At 41.2% G+C, this 13,924-nt stretch overlaps 2 protein-coding genes across 2 annotated transcripts; one reads left to right on the forward strand and one right to left on the reverse strand.

Moving 5' to 3' along the window:
* The first annotated feature begins 207 nt into the window (after positions 1-207).
* gemin2 (gem (nuclear organelle) associated protein 2) lies at positions 208-4,268 on the forward strand. Its single transcript, XM_049597078.1, has 10 exons — positions 208-524; positions 1,006-1,090; positions 1,382-1,471; positions 1,695-1,754; positions 1,965-2,081; positions 2,398-2,442; positions 2,539-2,607; positions 2,867-2,977; positions 3,339-3,397; positions 3,654-4,268. The coding sequence occupies exons 1-10, from the start codon at positions 403-405 to the stop codon at positions 3,691-3,693; spliced, it is 798 nt and encodes a 265-aa protein (XP_049453035.1). The 5' UTR covers positions 208-402; the 3' UTR covers positions 3,694-4,268.
* Positions 4,269-5,617: 1,349 nt separating this feature from the next.
* On the reverse strand, positions 5,618-11,426 carry pnn (pinin, desmosome associated protein). Its single transcript, XM_049596513.1, has 9 exons — positions 11,280-11,426; positions 10,718-10,795; positions 10,139-10,210; positions 9,470-9,545; positions 9,123-9,217; positions 8,853-8,928; positions 7,872-8,027; positions 7,486-7,624; positions 5,618-7,380 (listed from the first exon to the last, which is right to left on the reverse strand). Exons 1-9 carry the CDS (start codon positions 11,390-11,392, stop codon positions 6,104-6,106), a joined length of 2,082 nt encoding a protein of 693 aa, XP_049452470.1. The 5' UTR covers positions 11,393-11,426; the 3' UTR covers positions 5,618-6,103.
* Positions 11,427-13,924: the final 2,498 nt, after the last annotated feature.

Genomic DNA, 13,924 nt, shown 5'->3' on the forward strand with positions numbered 1-13,924 from the left:
AACATTATCTGGTCACTGGTCAAAGGTTTTTATTTATTTTAACATAAAAGGGGAACTCTTATAATTTAAATTTCACAGTGAAATAAATAAACAAACATGGCGACATATAATTGTTTTGGCAAGGTAAAACGTGGACTTTTTGTGGACTTCGGACTACAGCTGAAAAATTGACAACACGCGTAGCGTTCATCACCATGCCAACCAACGCCGCGCGTAAAGACAACGTCATCACTTCGCGTTTACAAACAAGATGGCTTCCTAGTCTTTGAATAGTTTTACCACCTGTGAAAAATTCGTTGTTTTGGTTGCCAGAGGATATTTCTGTCGTACGTCGGCGCTTCATTTGCACTTGGCAACATTTTGCCTCATACATTATAGAAATTAGCTTAGAATTGATACAAAATGAAGTCGGACGTGGAGGAGCTAATGCCGAGACTGCTGCCTGTTGAGTTTGAAGCTGGTGCAGAGGAGCTGGACCTGAATGGACCGCCGAGAAACCCCCGGGAATACCTCCGACAAGTCCAGTAAGTTCACCTCAAACAACTCCCCTGTTTGCCCTTTGGATAGTTTAGAATAATGTGACTCTATCGGGGGCTGCTGCCATGTACTACACTGATACTTCCACCGGATATAATGTAAATATGATTGTTATTCGAGGGCGTATCAACTAGCTAGGTTGATATATCAATTTCAGGGACTATTCTTTATTTATCACAGGACGGGGGTGGCTGGCGTGTGACATTTTTTTTTACTTTACTTTTTATTATGGCCCACCCCGAAGCTACAAATATTTTTCCTTGAGTCTCACTCATTTCATTTTTTAATTTAGTTTTCATTTAAGTTTACAATAAATATTGTTTAATGCTTATATTTCCACGCTTTCCTTGCATGTACACTACTCACAAAAAGACACAATGACTGTCAAATTGAACGGAACTTTCAACTTTTTTCTGCATCGGTTGGTTCGGTTTGTCATGTGTTTGAATACTGTCTACTTTTCATCAGGTTGGAGGCTTCACAATGTCCAGAGGTGGTGGTTGCTCAGATTGACCCCAAGAAATTAAAGAAGAAACAAACAGTCAATGCCTCTGTGAGTAAATGTACAGTGAGGAATTTCAATATGTGTATATACAGGCTACTGCATTGTACTGTCCTGTACACTGTAACATACAGTGCAATATCTACCTTGGCGTTCCTCTTGATGTGGTCTGATATTAGTATATTGAATCCACTTTTTATTAGTAGTCAGGCTGCTTATATAAAGTATTAACTGAGCTACAAGGGATATATGGATAATGTTGGCATGTATGACACTCAGTGGGATGAGATGAATGTATTCTGTGTCTTCAACTGTCTGAGAAGTGTGTCTTGTGTCTCTCAGGTGGCAGGTTGCCATGCTGCTCCAGTGGGTTTCTGCCCCAGTCTCAGCTGGCAGCAGCACCAAGTCAGTAACTTCTCAGATGTCAGACAGGTAAAACAAAACACACACAAAAAAACCAAAATCTCCCAAATTGTACAACAAAACCGTTGTTGAAGAAACGAAAATCCATTCTGTCTCATAGCACTCTCCCCCTGCACTTAGAGTTTCAGAGGTTGAGTTGTGTTCTGCAAAGGCATGTAATCACTGGAGTATGTTAACTACATGATCTGTTTTCACTGTCAAACTGTTTTTGGGTCCTGTATTTTGCTTTCAGAGCATCACAAAGAACAGGAATCACTGGAGCAGCCAGACTCTGGATGATAATGTGCTGCTGGTAAGGAGATGGCACGATCGCCGAGTTCATTCAGTAGTTGGAAAAGTGTAAAAACTGATTACCATCACCACAAAGGCATCCATTTCTTAATTTGAGCAGAATGCTGATCTGAAATGTAATGTAGATAAATACACATAAGACAGGGCAAACTGAGTAAGAGATATTGTATTTGTTCTTAATTCATATTTGTTATGTGCGTGTGTCCTACAGCCAAAGCTAACAGACGAGAAGGGCTGGATGAGATTTTGTTTAGGAGAGATGGTCTATCTGGGCACGTCTTCCTGCCACACAGATGCTGAACCAGAGCCAGCACTGGACTATAGCAAGGTGGTAAAAGTGTGTGTGTGTGTGTGTGTGTGTGTGTGTGTGTGAGAGAGAGAACAAGAACATCTCATTAAGTAAACCATTAATATGCAGCTGATGTTTTTGTTAGTGGTCAGGCAGATCTAATGGAAAGATTTTAATCAATGAAGTTGATGCGAAAAACATTCTTAAAACATCTGTGAAATTTCCATCTGTCACTTTAAACACTGGACTGCATTCTACAACTTTTAAACTCTAAAGTGACCACAGTTATAGCTGTTTCTTTTTTAATTATAGAAGAGCATGTAATATAATAACCCAAGCATGTGTCTGTGCTCAGGTGGGTTTCCCTCCCTTCCTCAGCATAGTCAGCAGACTAAACCAGGTAAATAACTTCCTCATTTACACATTGAGCTCACACTCAATCAGTTCAACAGTCTGATTATTACATATGTGTTTTCTCCCATCTCTCTGTGTCCAGTCTACCGTACTGATGGTGTTGGAAATTCTAATCTCTTGGTTTGAGGAACACCACTTTGTTCCACAGTTGGTGAGTTAAGTTTTTTTTAAGTCACTCCACATTTTCCAGTTATATTCAGATATATTTTGCCCCCTACTGTGACATTGTAGATAAACAGGACGGTGGCATGTCCATCTTATTCCTCCTAACCAAGATAAAGTATGCAATGAACACTTCTACATTTTGTTTTTGCTTGTCCATTCTAATCCATTCCACAGTTGAAATATGAAAGGCTATCACTGTATAATGGTTTGTTTTCTTGTGTGTCTATATCACCTGTTTGTTTCAGGGTCGCTGGTTGTATGCTTTGTTGGCCTGCCTGGAGAAGCCTCTGCTGCCTGAAGCCCACTCCTGCATCAGACAGTTGGCCAGGAGATGTGCTCAGCTCCGCAGCACACTGGTAGGATTCAGTCTGTACCACTGTCCTCTAGCCTGTGGTTAACTACTACTGCCACCCTCTGTGTAATACTACCTGTGTGTATTTGCTGTACTCTTAGCTCGAAACCTACGAGTTGCTATCTACAGTATTTTGGGGGAATTTTTTGTCTATCTTTGGTGCTTAAACTTCACTGCAGGGTAGATCACACAACACATGCTAACTGGCAGTGTTCTTTGACAAAATGAGTAACTGGATAATGGCACTGTACTCCTACATGTTAACTATTCACAGGTGTGTGTGTGCTCATTGACATAATTTGATTCGTGATGTGATACATTACAGCTGATGATATCTGTATGTGTCTTTCTTTATGAATCCACAGGAGAGTCCGGAGGATGACAAACTGCCTGCTCTCAACCTGCTCATCTGTCTTGTTGCCAGGTATCTACCACTGAGTTGTACTACTGTAATTTATATTGGTCAGGTCACATAAACTCTGATATAACTGGGCTGTCTGCATTAAATCCAACACAAAGAGACTTAGTGCTGTCAACATTTTGTGGTCCTAGCTACCAATATTGCACATGTTTAGAGTGATTACACGAACATATTATACTTTGAATGATGTCAGATATAACTTGTGTGCTAAACACTATATGCATGTAATTATGCTAATTTTCCTTTGTCTTTGTTGCAGATATTTTGAGCAGAATGACCTGGCAGACCAGCCGCAGTGAGAGCAGGGGTGAACTATTGACCAACATCAACAACACAGTGAGAAGGGATGTGTCAAAAGCCCTCTGACTGATGGAGCATTCAGACAGCAGGCTGTACAATAAAGCAACAAGAAATGACCTAAAGATGGAAGAGTCTTTGCCAACTGAGTAAAATCACTGGAGAGAACTGAATATTTCCAAGGATGCAACACTGCAAACAACCATGTAGGGAACTTTGGAGATGCTGCACATTAAAGTTGCTATGAAAGTTGAGGACAGAGTCAAAGGGACTAGATCATGAAAGTAGCCATGTTATTTGAACCTTTGCTGATAAAAACGAACAGCAAACAAAACTAAAGATAATAATCATCTTTTGTTTCTTTGTAAATTTAATTGAGGTTTATGGATGCAATATTTTTCTATTAAACTGTGTTTTGTGGGATAACTACGTGTGGACAGTGTTGTTGGTCATGAAGTGTTCAGGCCCCCCACAAATATAGTTGCAAATATTAATACTGTTGCTTTTAAGTTGGACAAAGGGCAAAGCTGACTGCATGACTGCTGCCAGGGGCCTGACACCTCAGATGATCACATTTAGAGAGCCTTTGGAATGAGCCCCTACTCCAGCCATGCTGATGTACAGTCATTGGGTACCAGCACATGACAGACCAAATTCTGTCTTTGGCTAGTCCCCTGTTGGATCATATTAAGCCTGTTGTAAGGAATCTTGGTGTGTGATTTGACAGGAATTTATGTTTTGAGCAGCACATAAAGCTTATGCAATCATTTATCATCTTGGAAATAATTCAAAAATATAAATTAACTGAACTTTTAAAGATTCCTTCATCTCATCACAAATAACTGCAACAGCCTTTTCAACCCAAACAGAGGGGCGTAATCACATCTCTCCAGTTTTGGCCTCTATTCACTGGCCCTCCATATGTGGTAGAATGCATTTTAAGATTTTACTGATTACTCTTAAGGCTCTTAATGGCCTCTATCCCTGCTTCATTTCTGACCTCTCAGTTCCATGTGTACTGGTACGTACTTTTGAGATCCTCAGGGTATTGCCTTTTCCAGAGGCTCGCTTGAATACCAAAGAGGACAGAGCGTTTGCAGTCAGGGCCCTGAGGCATTGGAGGGATAAACGATCAGATCGGCTGAATCCGTGATCTCTTAAGTCCCTTCTTGAAACATTCTTTTATTGGACAGTCTTTCTTAATTTTGCTTGAGTTTCCATTCCTTCTGAACTGTCTTTTGAACTTCAATTCCTCGATTTTTATACAAAACTCTGTCTTTGAAACAGTAAGATCAGATATTAGATTATTGGTCTTGAAATGCCAAGTTAAAAAGATGCTACATACATACATACATACTAGAGCTGAAATGATCAATTGATGAACAGAACACTGTCAAACCATAGATAACTGATCAAAATGGAAGGATTTGTTTTGTTTTGTTTTTGCAGTACTGTAACGTAATTACCTTTGGATTTTGGTCTGTTGGTCAGACAGACTGTTTGAATATGTAACCATAGACGCTGGGATGTGATGAGACTTTGTATTTTGGCATTTAACAGACCAAACGATTGAAAAAAAAAAAGGAAAATAATGATGAATAATTATGATGCTGAAAACAGTTGTAGCCCAATGTGAGAAAGAAATACCAAACCACACAAATTTTCACTAATAGCTCACCTTTAATATGAAGCAGATTCTCAGTCGGTACAAAAAAAAAAAAAAGATTTCATAAACCAGCATTTGAGCAAATCAAACATGTACCATATAATGACGATACAAGGGCCTTGACATTGATCAAATAGTGGAAATAAATGAGGTTTAACAGCGTTGTCACGTCACCTTGAAACACAACTACTGTATGCTAATGGTTACTGCTACCATAACCACCAACACCCCAGCCTATGGCATTATGATCGGGATGGGGGAAAAAAAAAAAAAAAAAAAAATCAAACAAACATTCAATACCAGCTTTTCATCATAGTGCCACAAAGACCTTTATAAAACCTACATGTCAGGCCAACAATATTTTTTTAAACTGGATTTAAAATGACCAAACTATAACCAAGTCTGGAATAGTCTCGCCGTCTTAAACCTGTTTAATAAGGGATCCAATCAGAGACAGATGCACCACTGACTTAAGTCCACTTTACATTTCCTTTTGCAAAGTAAAAAATACGGGAGAACTTAGGAAAATCATGACCAGTCATCCACTTCCTTTTCGACACTGATTTATAAATCCCTACAGTGAGAAAAATCCTTCTGTTAAAACCTCAATAAGCCTTTATGTAGCGTTTTAAGGGAAAATACTAGTTTAAAAACCTTTGTCTTGTGTCTTTAAGTAAATAGTTGATTTCTCCCTCAGTGTTTTTTGTTTGTAAGTTTTACTATACAGATGCTGAATGAGAACCACATTAGCGTCTCTTGTCCTTCCTGTCTCTATCTTTATGCTCCCTATCGCTGCGGGACGACCTGCCCCTCCCTTCCTCGCTCCTCTTCCTCCTCTCCTTGGATCCCTTCGAGTCCCTCCCTCCTCCGCCACTCCCTCCTCTCTTGCGGTGACCTCGCTCCTCTCCTTTCTTCCTGTCCCTGGCCCTATCCGACGGCCTCCTCTTGCGCTTGCCACTGTCTCGGCTGCGACTGCGGCTGCTGCTGTTGGATGATGAGGACGAAGAGGATGAGGACGACGAAGAGGAGCGGCTAGATCCGGAGGAAGAGGACGAGCTTCCGCTGGAGGAGGAGCCGGAGGAGGAAGAGGAGGAGCTGTTGCTATGACTGCGGCCCTTCTTTGGCTCCTTTTCCTTCTTCCTCCCTCTCCCAACGTCCTCTTCCTCCTTAGAGGGTGCAGGGGTAATGCTGGGGGCCTCCTGGGAGTCAGGAAGTTTTGGGGGTGCTTCGCCCCCTGGTTTCCCTTCCACAGCCTGGGTCTCAGTGGCTGAGTTCTGGACCTCAAGGCCAGGGATGATGCAATCCTGCCCAGGCACCATGAAGGCTGTTTGGGGTTCTAAGGGTGGAGAGGATCCCTGGGCCTCAGAGGACTTTTCTGCTGGTTCCTCTGTAGCGTGGCTGAGCTGGGGCTGGTGACTGATGTCTGGTGCATCTTGGCTGGTTACAGTTGGTTCAGAGGACTGGGTGTTCTGGGTCTTTTCATTCTGGAGGTCTGTGGGCTCCTGTTTACTGTCTGTTTCTCCCCCCTCACCCTTACTCCTGTCTGCCTGCTCTGGCCCAACCTCCACCTCCATCTCCTCTGACCTTGGACTTGCCTCCTTCTCTCCCTTCTCCTCGCTGTCCTCTCCTCCTTTAACCCCCTCCTCTCCTTCCTTCTTCTCCTCACTCCCCTCCTCACTCAACTCCATTCCCTCCACCTTTTCTTCCACCTTCTTCAACACCTCCTTCTCCCTTTCCTCCCTCTCCTCACCCTTGTCCTTCTCCTTCACCTTTCTATCCCCCTCCTTTCTCCTCTCCTTCTCTTCCTCCTCCTCCTCATCTTCCTCCTCCTCTTCCTCCATAACTGCAATCCCCTTGTTACCTGTCACCTTGACTACCTGACCTGCTGGCTTACCCTCCGCCGAGTGGTCCATCCCTGTTGCTGCCGTGTTGCCATCCTGGTCACGGTTTGGCTGTCGCCGGGGGCGGGACTCCATCTTGCTGAGGTGCTCGGCAAAAGCCTCGCGCCTCTCCTCAAACACAGCTGCCCAGAAAACCAAAACAGAGATCAACAGACGTTAGAAAGTGATAAACACATGCAAAGCAGTTTTCTCTAAAAAGAATTCTCTAAAAGAAGAACCCTACTGACCATTTAGTTTCTTGGTGGAGTCATCGAGGAGTTTCTGTGAGGCGGAGCACATTTTTCCAGGCACATAGAAGATATGAGGCTTGGTCTTGGTACGAATGTATTTCACCAGACGATTGTTGTGGCTTGTCCACTCCTCTTGCTGTGCCGTGAAGGAAAAGAGAAGGTTAAATACAAACTCTCTCCAAACATGACAACATATCTTTGCATTCCTTTCCTAAACCACTCATCTCTGAATACAAACAATCTGTCAGTGCTGTAAATAACCTAATCTTAAAATTTCACAGACATGTAGATATTCCAGTCACCTGTCCAATGCTTTCATTTTTAGATCTCAATGTCTCTTGTTTCTACCGGCTCCAAAATCTTGTTCAGAAGCATTTTCTTACCAGCTGAGCTAATTCCACTTTCTGTTCCAGTAGCCTCAGCTCAGTCTGTTTGGCTCTCCTCTCTTCAAACAGCTCCCTCTTTTCACTCTCCACCTTCTTTTTCTCAGCCTCAGCTTGAACCTCAAGCTTCTGCTCAATCTCTGAACGTCGCTTTTGCTGTGGGGGCAAAAGCAAAAACAAACAAACAAACAAAAAAACAGTGACGGGATTAAGGAGGGGAAGAGTTTAAGAGGAAGATAAACAGTGGTAGTGCACAAGCATGGAAATTGTATTGTGTAAATACTGTGTCAGCAGTTGGGTTTCCCCAGCATAAAAATCCTGCTCTCATCCATTACTTTTTTATTTATAAAATCAGAGAACATAAATCAACCCATTTTTTCTTTCGTTGATCAGTTTGGTTTCAGTGACCAATCTAATTCAGGACCTAGGTCAAAGTGTAATTAGATAAAAATATTTCAGGGGCAGTTTGTTGTCTTTGCCTTGTTGGATGATATTAGCCAGTATGAAGAACAATTCTTAATATACACAATTCTGGTGACCGCCGTGGGTTCTGCCATCTTGCAGCACTGCCATTACTGCAGTGGCAAGTCAGCAGTGACAGCAGAACAGGTTTCTGAATTATCTCAGTTAACTGATGACAATTGTTGGCATTTGACTGTCTGCCAAAAAATAAAAAATAAATAAAATTCACTCCCAACAAACAAAACAAACAGAGTTGCCGGTGTGGTGGAGACTTTCAGCCAAATGCGTCTGTGCTTGGTCCATTTAACTTAAATAAATAGTTGCCTTAGATAATAAACAGACAAAGATATTATATGGAGACGACACCGCAGTACCAGCGTCTTGTTTACTTTCAGTCCTTCCTCGGATTCATCTATACCTCTGTTTCCTACTGAGGGTGTCTGTTTATTTGCTTTGTTTGGCCTCTTCAATGACAGTCAGCTTAACAGTTCACTGATAAACTGAACAGATTTTCCTCACCTTCTCTGTGGAGACGTTGGACTCTTGTTTAAATTTTTGTAGGGTCCCCATCAGCAGGCCGAACATACGCCGATTCCTGAACAAGAAAACACACAAACACCATTTCACACAATTGCAGGTTTCAGCCGCACAATGATAAATATTTTTGTGTGTGCCAGTCCCCATTTTCTTTCTTTGCTGGTGCAATTCAACAAATGTGACTATAAAACCTCATGGCAGTCATCAGCTTTGAATGTCAGGATTGTGGGCTCATAGCGTATGCTGTCATACCTCTGTTTGCCCCTCTCATCCATGGTTTGATCTTGAATGAGGTCTCTGCGTGTTCTCTCCTTGGAGGTAGCTACTACAGACGACTGCAACGCCGGCTGAGGGACAGAGAAAACATGAAGGAGAACAAACCAATTTGTTAGGTCTGTTTGTCTTTCAAAACGCTGAATGTCTTATCTTCTTCTAATATTTGACATTTAAATGTGACAATCACGACAGTCTATTTCTGACAGAATACTCTGAGCTGCCTGTCAACCTGCCTACGGTTTTTTGTCAATCCAAAACATAACCTTTTCTCCCACAGAAGAACAGCACTACCAACACAGAAGACATAAACTCTTTATTCTTACCTTTTTGACATCGTCATCGTCCTCGGCGTCGCTGTCGTGGCGCATGTCTCTCCTGGCCCTCTGGTCCCCTGCCAGCCTGCAGACACGTAAAAAGATAAGACACTTCACAATCTATGCAAATATATCACCTGCAGCTCTCACAGCTGTCAGGATATGAAGAATCAAAGTGATTCAATTACATAAGCCAGGGCGGTGATCTGTACACAGGAAAAAGGTACAAAAATAACTGAAAGGCAGCAACAAAACAAACACAGAACAAGAGGGTAAATATTGTCATATCCTCTGACTGCTGTTTGGCCTGAGGCAGTCTATGGAATTTGTTCAAATGAAACAATTTGGATCTGCTTGAGCAATACCAGCAAGTGGTATACTTCCTAACATCAGCATTAAATTCAGTTATTAAACTAGTGACATTCTGTTGGATAACTGAGTGGAGTTCTACATTCTCCACTGAGGACAGACCAAAGCTTCAAAATCAGAGAATCTGAATAGGCTATTTTAACGACTTAAATTACTTGTGTTTGAGTAGTTGCACCAGTCAATACGTTTGTTTCAATCTACATGAGATGTTTTACAATCGTTGTAGCTGAAATGTTAGCACGTCAGATACACGCGTATAGAAACAAACAAACAAACATGTAAATGAAATTAAATAAAATAAAAGCTCACCTCAGCAGGGCTCCTTCGATGTCCCTCTGCTTGGCAGGGGGGCCGCCGCTTCCCATGTCTGAGAGACTACGCCTGGGAGAGGACACAGAGACAGTGGTTAGAGTAAGCAGGCAGCACTTAATGACAATAAATGTGTGATTTATAGAGAATTTATTGTCAGCTGGAACAAATCAATGACCTGCGTATGTTTTGTCAGATCTAGTTTTCTCTTATTCCTACTTAAGTTTTTGTTTTACCAACAAATATAAAGGAAAATTAATAGAACGATTTTTGACAAATGTTGATGACAAATGACAAATACTTCTTGTTTGTATTGTGGTCAGTTCAGTACACCAAGCTCAAACTGAGCATCATACCTAATAATTTAAATGCTAGATCTACCAAACAGCAGCAGGAGAGTCTAACACAAAATCTGCTGTGCTTTTCAATTCCTCATGCTCTTACCACCAATTATGCCCCTGCTGTATGGTGGTAATCCTGTCAAGCAATTCTACAGATTAACAGAGCACATCCTGTACCTACCATTACCTTAACAAACATGCATGCCGGTGGATTTAGCCATCTAGACCACAGCCTTACCTGAGCAGGTTGATTCCTCTGCCTCTACCTCCACCGGGGCCTGCCATGGGGCCGCCGAGCCGACGGATCTGACCCGGTCTGTAAACAGAGGATGAGGCAGGGGTCATCACAACATTACCTTTCACCACAAAAATCTTAAACTCTGGTCTACTGAATTACAACAGCTCAGAAAAAAATGTATTATCATTGTTTTTGCAGTAACGTTATTGCGGCTTTGTTTAGAGCAGAGACATTTGGTACTATATAATACATCTGTGCTGACACCCGACCGACGCCTGCAGGGCCTTGTAACGGCTGGCCTACTAGGTTTCATATTTCACTCCAGAGAAAGAGTTATGAATTCCGGGTATATTTATCACTTATTTGGTTTGGACACAGGTAAGGAAAGTTCGCGGAGTTCCAGCTAGCACAAAGCAATTTTAGGGAGGGGGTAATGTTTGCTATCTGGCTAACGCTAGCCGACTCATGCTAACACATACGGCTAGTCATTTGACTGCTAGCACGTTGCTTAGCTTATCACTACAAATATGCCGAAAGCTAAATAACCACTCGGGGTTTTTACCTCGATTCATTAGGATCACGTCCCGTTAATTTACGAATGTTATCGTCCACATTTTTCAGGCTTTCCTTTGCTTTTTCGAGCTGGTCTTGCAAGCTCCGCACCGCCACCGCCATCTTGCTTCCAATAGCGCGAATCACGTGTTCTGTGTTCTTCTTCTACTACCTCTTTACTGGGTTTTCTTCTTCGGGTGCACCGGGAGCTGATATGTGGGGTTGTGGTGCATTACCGCCATCTGCTGGTCAGTTTTTTTTTATCACTTATCACTTGTTCCAGTTTCGGCTACTCATTAAATATAATATTTCCCAAAATGTTGTGATTATTATTATTTTCCTAAAGATAAAATAATAATTGATAATTTGACACCAATCACATTGCTTAATACTGATTATAAGGTTCTTTGTGGGGCTGCTGGATATCGAGCACATCACAGCACTGAGACTACACTTGTAAAAGTTTTAAATGACATTCATCTGAGCAGTGATGCATCAAAGATTTTGGTTCTGGTATTACTGGACCTCAGTGCTGCATTCGACACAGTCGACCATAAAATACTGCTCGACAGACTAGAAAAGTTTGTGGGACTTTCTGGCACCGTGCTAAATTGGTTTAAATCTTATTTACAAGACAGGGATTTCTTTGTGTCACTTGGCAATTATGAATCTGTGCGAACAAAAATTACATGTGGAGTTCCTCAAGGATCCATTCTTGGGCCTCTTCTGTTCAACATCTATATGCTCCCTCTTGCTCAGATTATGGAATATCATAACATCTCCTACCATACTTATGCAGAAGACACACAACTTCACATAACAGTGTCACCAGATGACTACAGTCCCCTATATCTACTAAATAAGTGCATTGACGAAATCAATACATGGATGTGCCAGAATTTTCTACAACTAAACACAGACAAAACTGAGATAGTTATTTTTGGCCCCAAAGAACAAAGATGAATAGTCAGTGCTCACCTTGACGCCATGACACTAAAACCTACAAATCAAGCCAGAAATCTTGGTGTAGTTCTGGACTCAGACCTAAATTTCAATAGTCACATTAAGACAATTACTAAATCAGCCTACTACCACCTTAAAAACATAGCAAGAATAAAAGAATTTCTGTCTAAACAAGATACAGAAAAACTTGTTCATGCTTTCATTTTCAGCAGGCTGGACTATTGTAACGGTGTCTTCACAGGCCTGAGTAAAAAATCAATCAGACAACTGCAGCTCGTCCAGAACGCTGCTGCCAGAGTCCTCACCAACACCAAGAGAGTGGAGCACATTACACCAGTGCTTAAATCACTGCACTGGCTTCCTGTGTGTCAAAGGATAGACTTTAAAATCTTGTTACTTGTCTATAAAGCACTAAATGGTCTTGGGCCTAAATACATCTCTGATATACTTGTACATTATGAAGCATCCAGACCCTTCAGATCATCTGGAACAGGTTTACTCAGTGTTCCCAGGATCAAAACCAAACAAGGTGAAGCAGCCTTTAGTTTCTATGCTCCCCGCCTGTGGAACAAACTTCCAGAATATCTGAGGTCGGCTGAAACTGTCAACTCATTTAAATCAGGACTTAAAACATTACTATTTACTACAGCTTACCAGTGAACTAGATATGTAACTTATTGTTAGGATAATCTGTAGCTATTGTTTTTATATTTGTCTGCTGTTGCTTTTGCTTTATGTTTGCTTTTTAAATGCATTTTCTGCACTGTTTTTAACTATTTATTTTCTTGCTTTTAGCTCTTGTTTTTAATGATCTGTTGTTTTTAATGTATTTCTCTTGTAAAGCACATTGAATTGCCTTGTGTATGAATGGTGCTATATAAATAAAATTGCCTTGCCTTGCCTTGCTGCGAGGCTGAAGAAAGGTATTTTAAAAAAATAGTGAGACACAATCAGGATAGTTGAAAGGTAGGCCAATATATACATACGGATAAAACAACAACTGACATTATGAAAATTTGGAGTAATGTAAAGTGTAAATAAATTCTAAACAGGTAGTTGCAGAGTGATATCACAATCTTTGGCAACGTTTTGTTATCTAATAACTTTTATCCGATGAATGAGTGTACATTTTAACTTCATATGGGGGAAATAATGTCAGTACATAAGGAAGAAGGACATGGTTAAAAACTATGAAGATGGGGATGTGAATGTGATTGATTCTGATATCCTGAATGGTGTCCTGAAATTAAAATGCTTAAAATCTTTCATTACGAATAGTCACTCCTTTTGGTTTATTGTCCCCAGTGTAATTTTTTTTTCTTACATTGTGATAATGAGTGTAACTCTTTATCAATTAAACTATCTGCTTTCCATCAGCAAGTCCATCTCTGTTGGAAATTAATATATAAACGTAATTTCACACTACATGACACACCAGTTTGGAACAACAGATACACATTGCTCAGCAGAAAATCTGTGTACATAGAGGAATGGGTCTCCACAGGGATTTGGGCTGTTGCTCATTTTATGGATGGGAATGGAAATGTATTACAGCATGAGGAGTTTTGTGAGAAATTCCAACTCCAGTGACCTGATATACTAAAAGCCATACCACTGTCTCTGAGGTCAGTGGTTAAAGAAAACCTTCTGTACTTTAAGGTCTGTCCTGGACTGAGACACCTTTGATTTTTG

This window comes from Epinephelus fuscoguttatus, linkage group LG14 (assembly GCF_011397635.1).
Source record: "Epinephelus fuscoguttatus linkage group LG14, E.fuscoguttatus.final_Chr_v1".
Lineage (NCBI taxonomy): Eukaryota > Metazoa > Chordata > Actinopteri > Perciformes > Serranidae > Epinephelus > Epinephelus fuscoguttatus.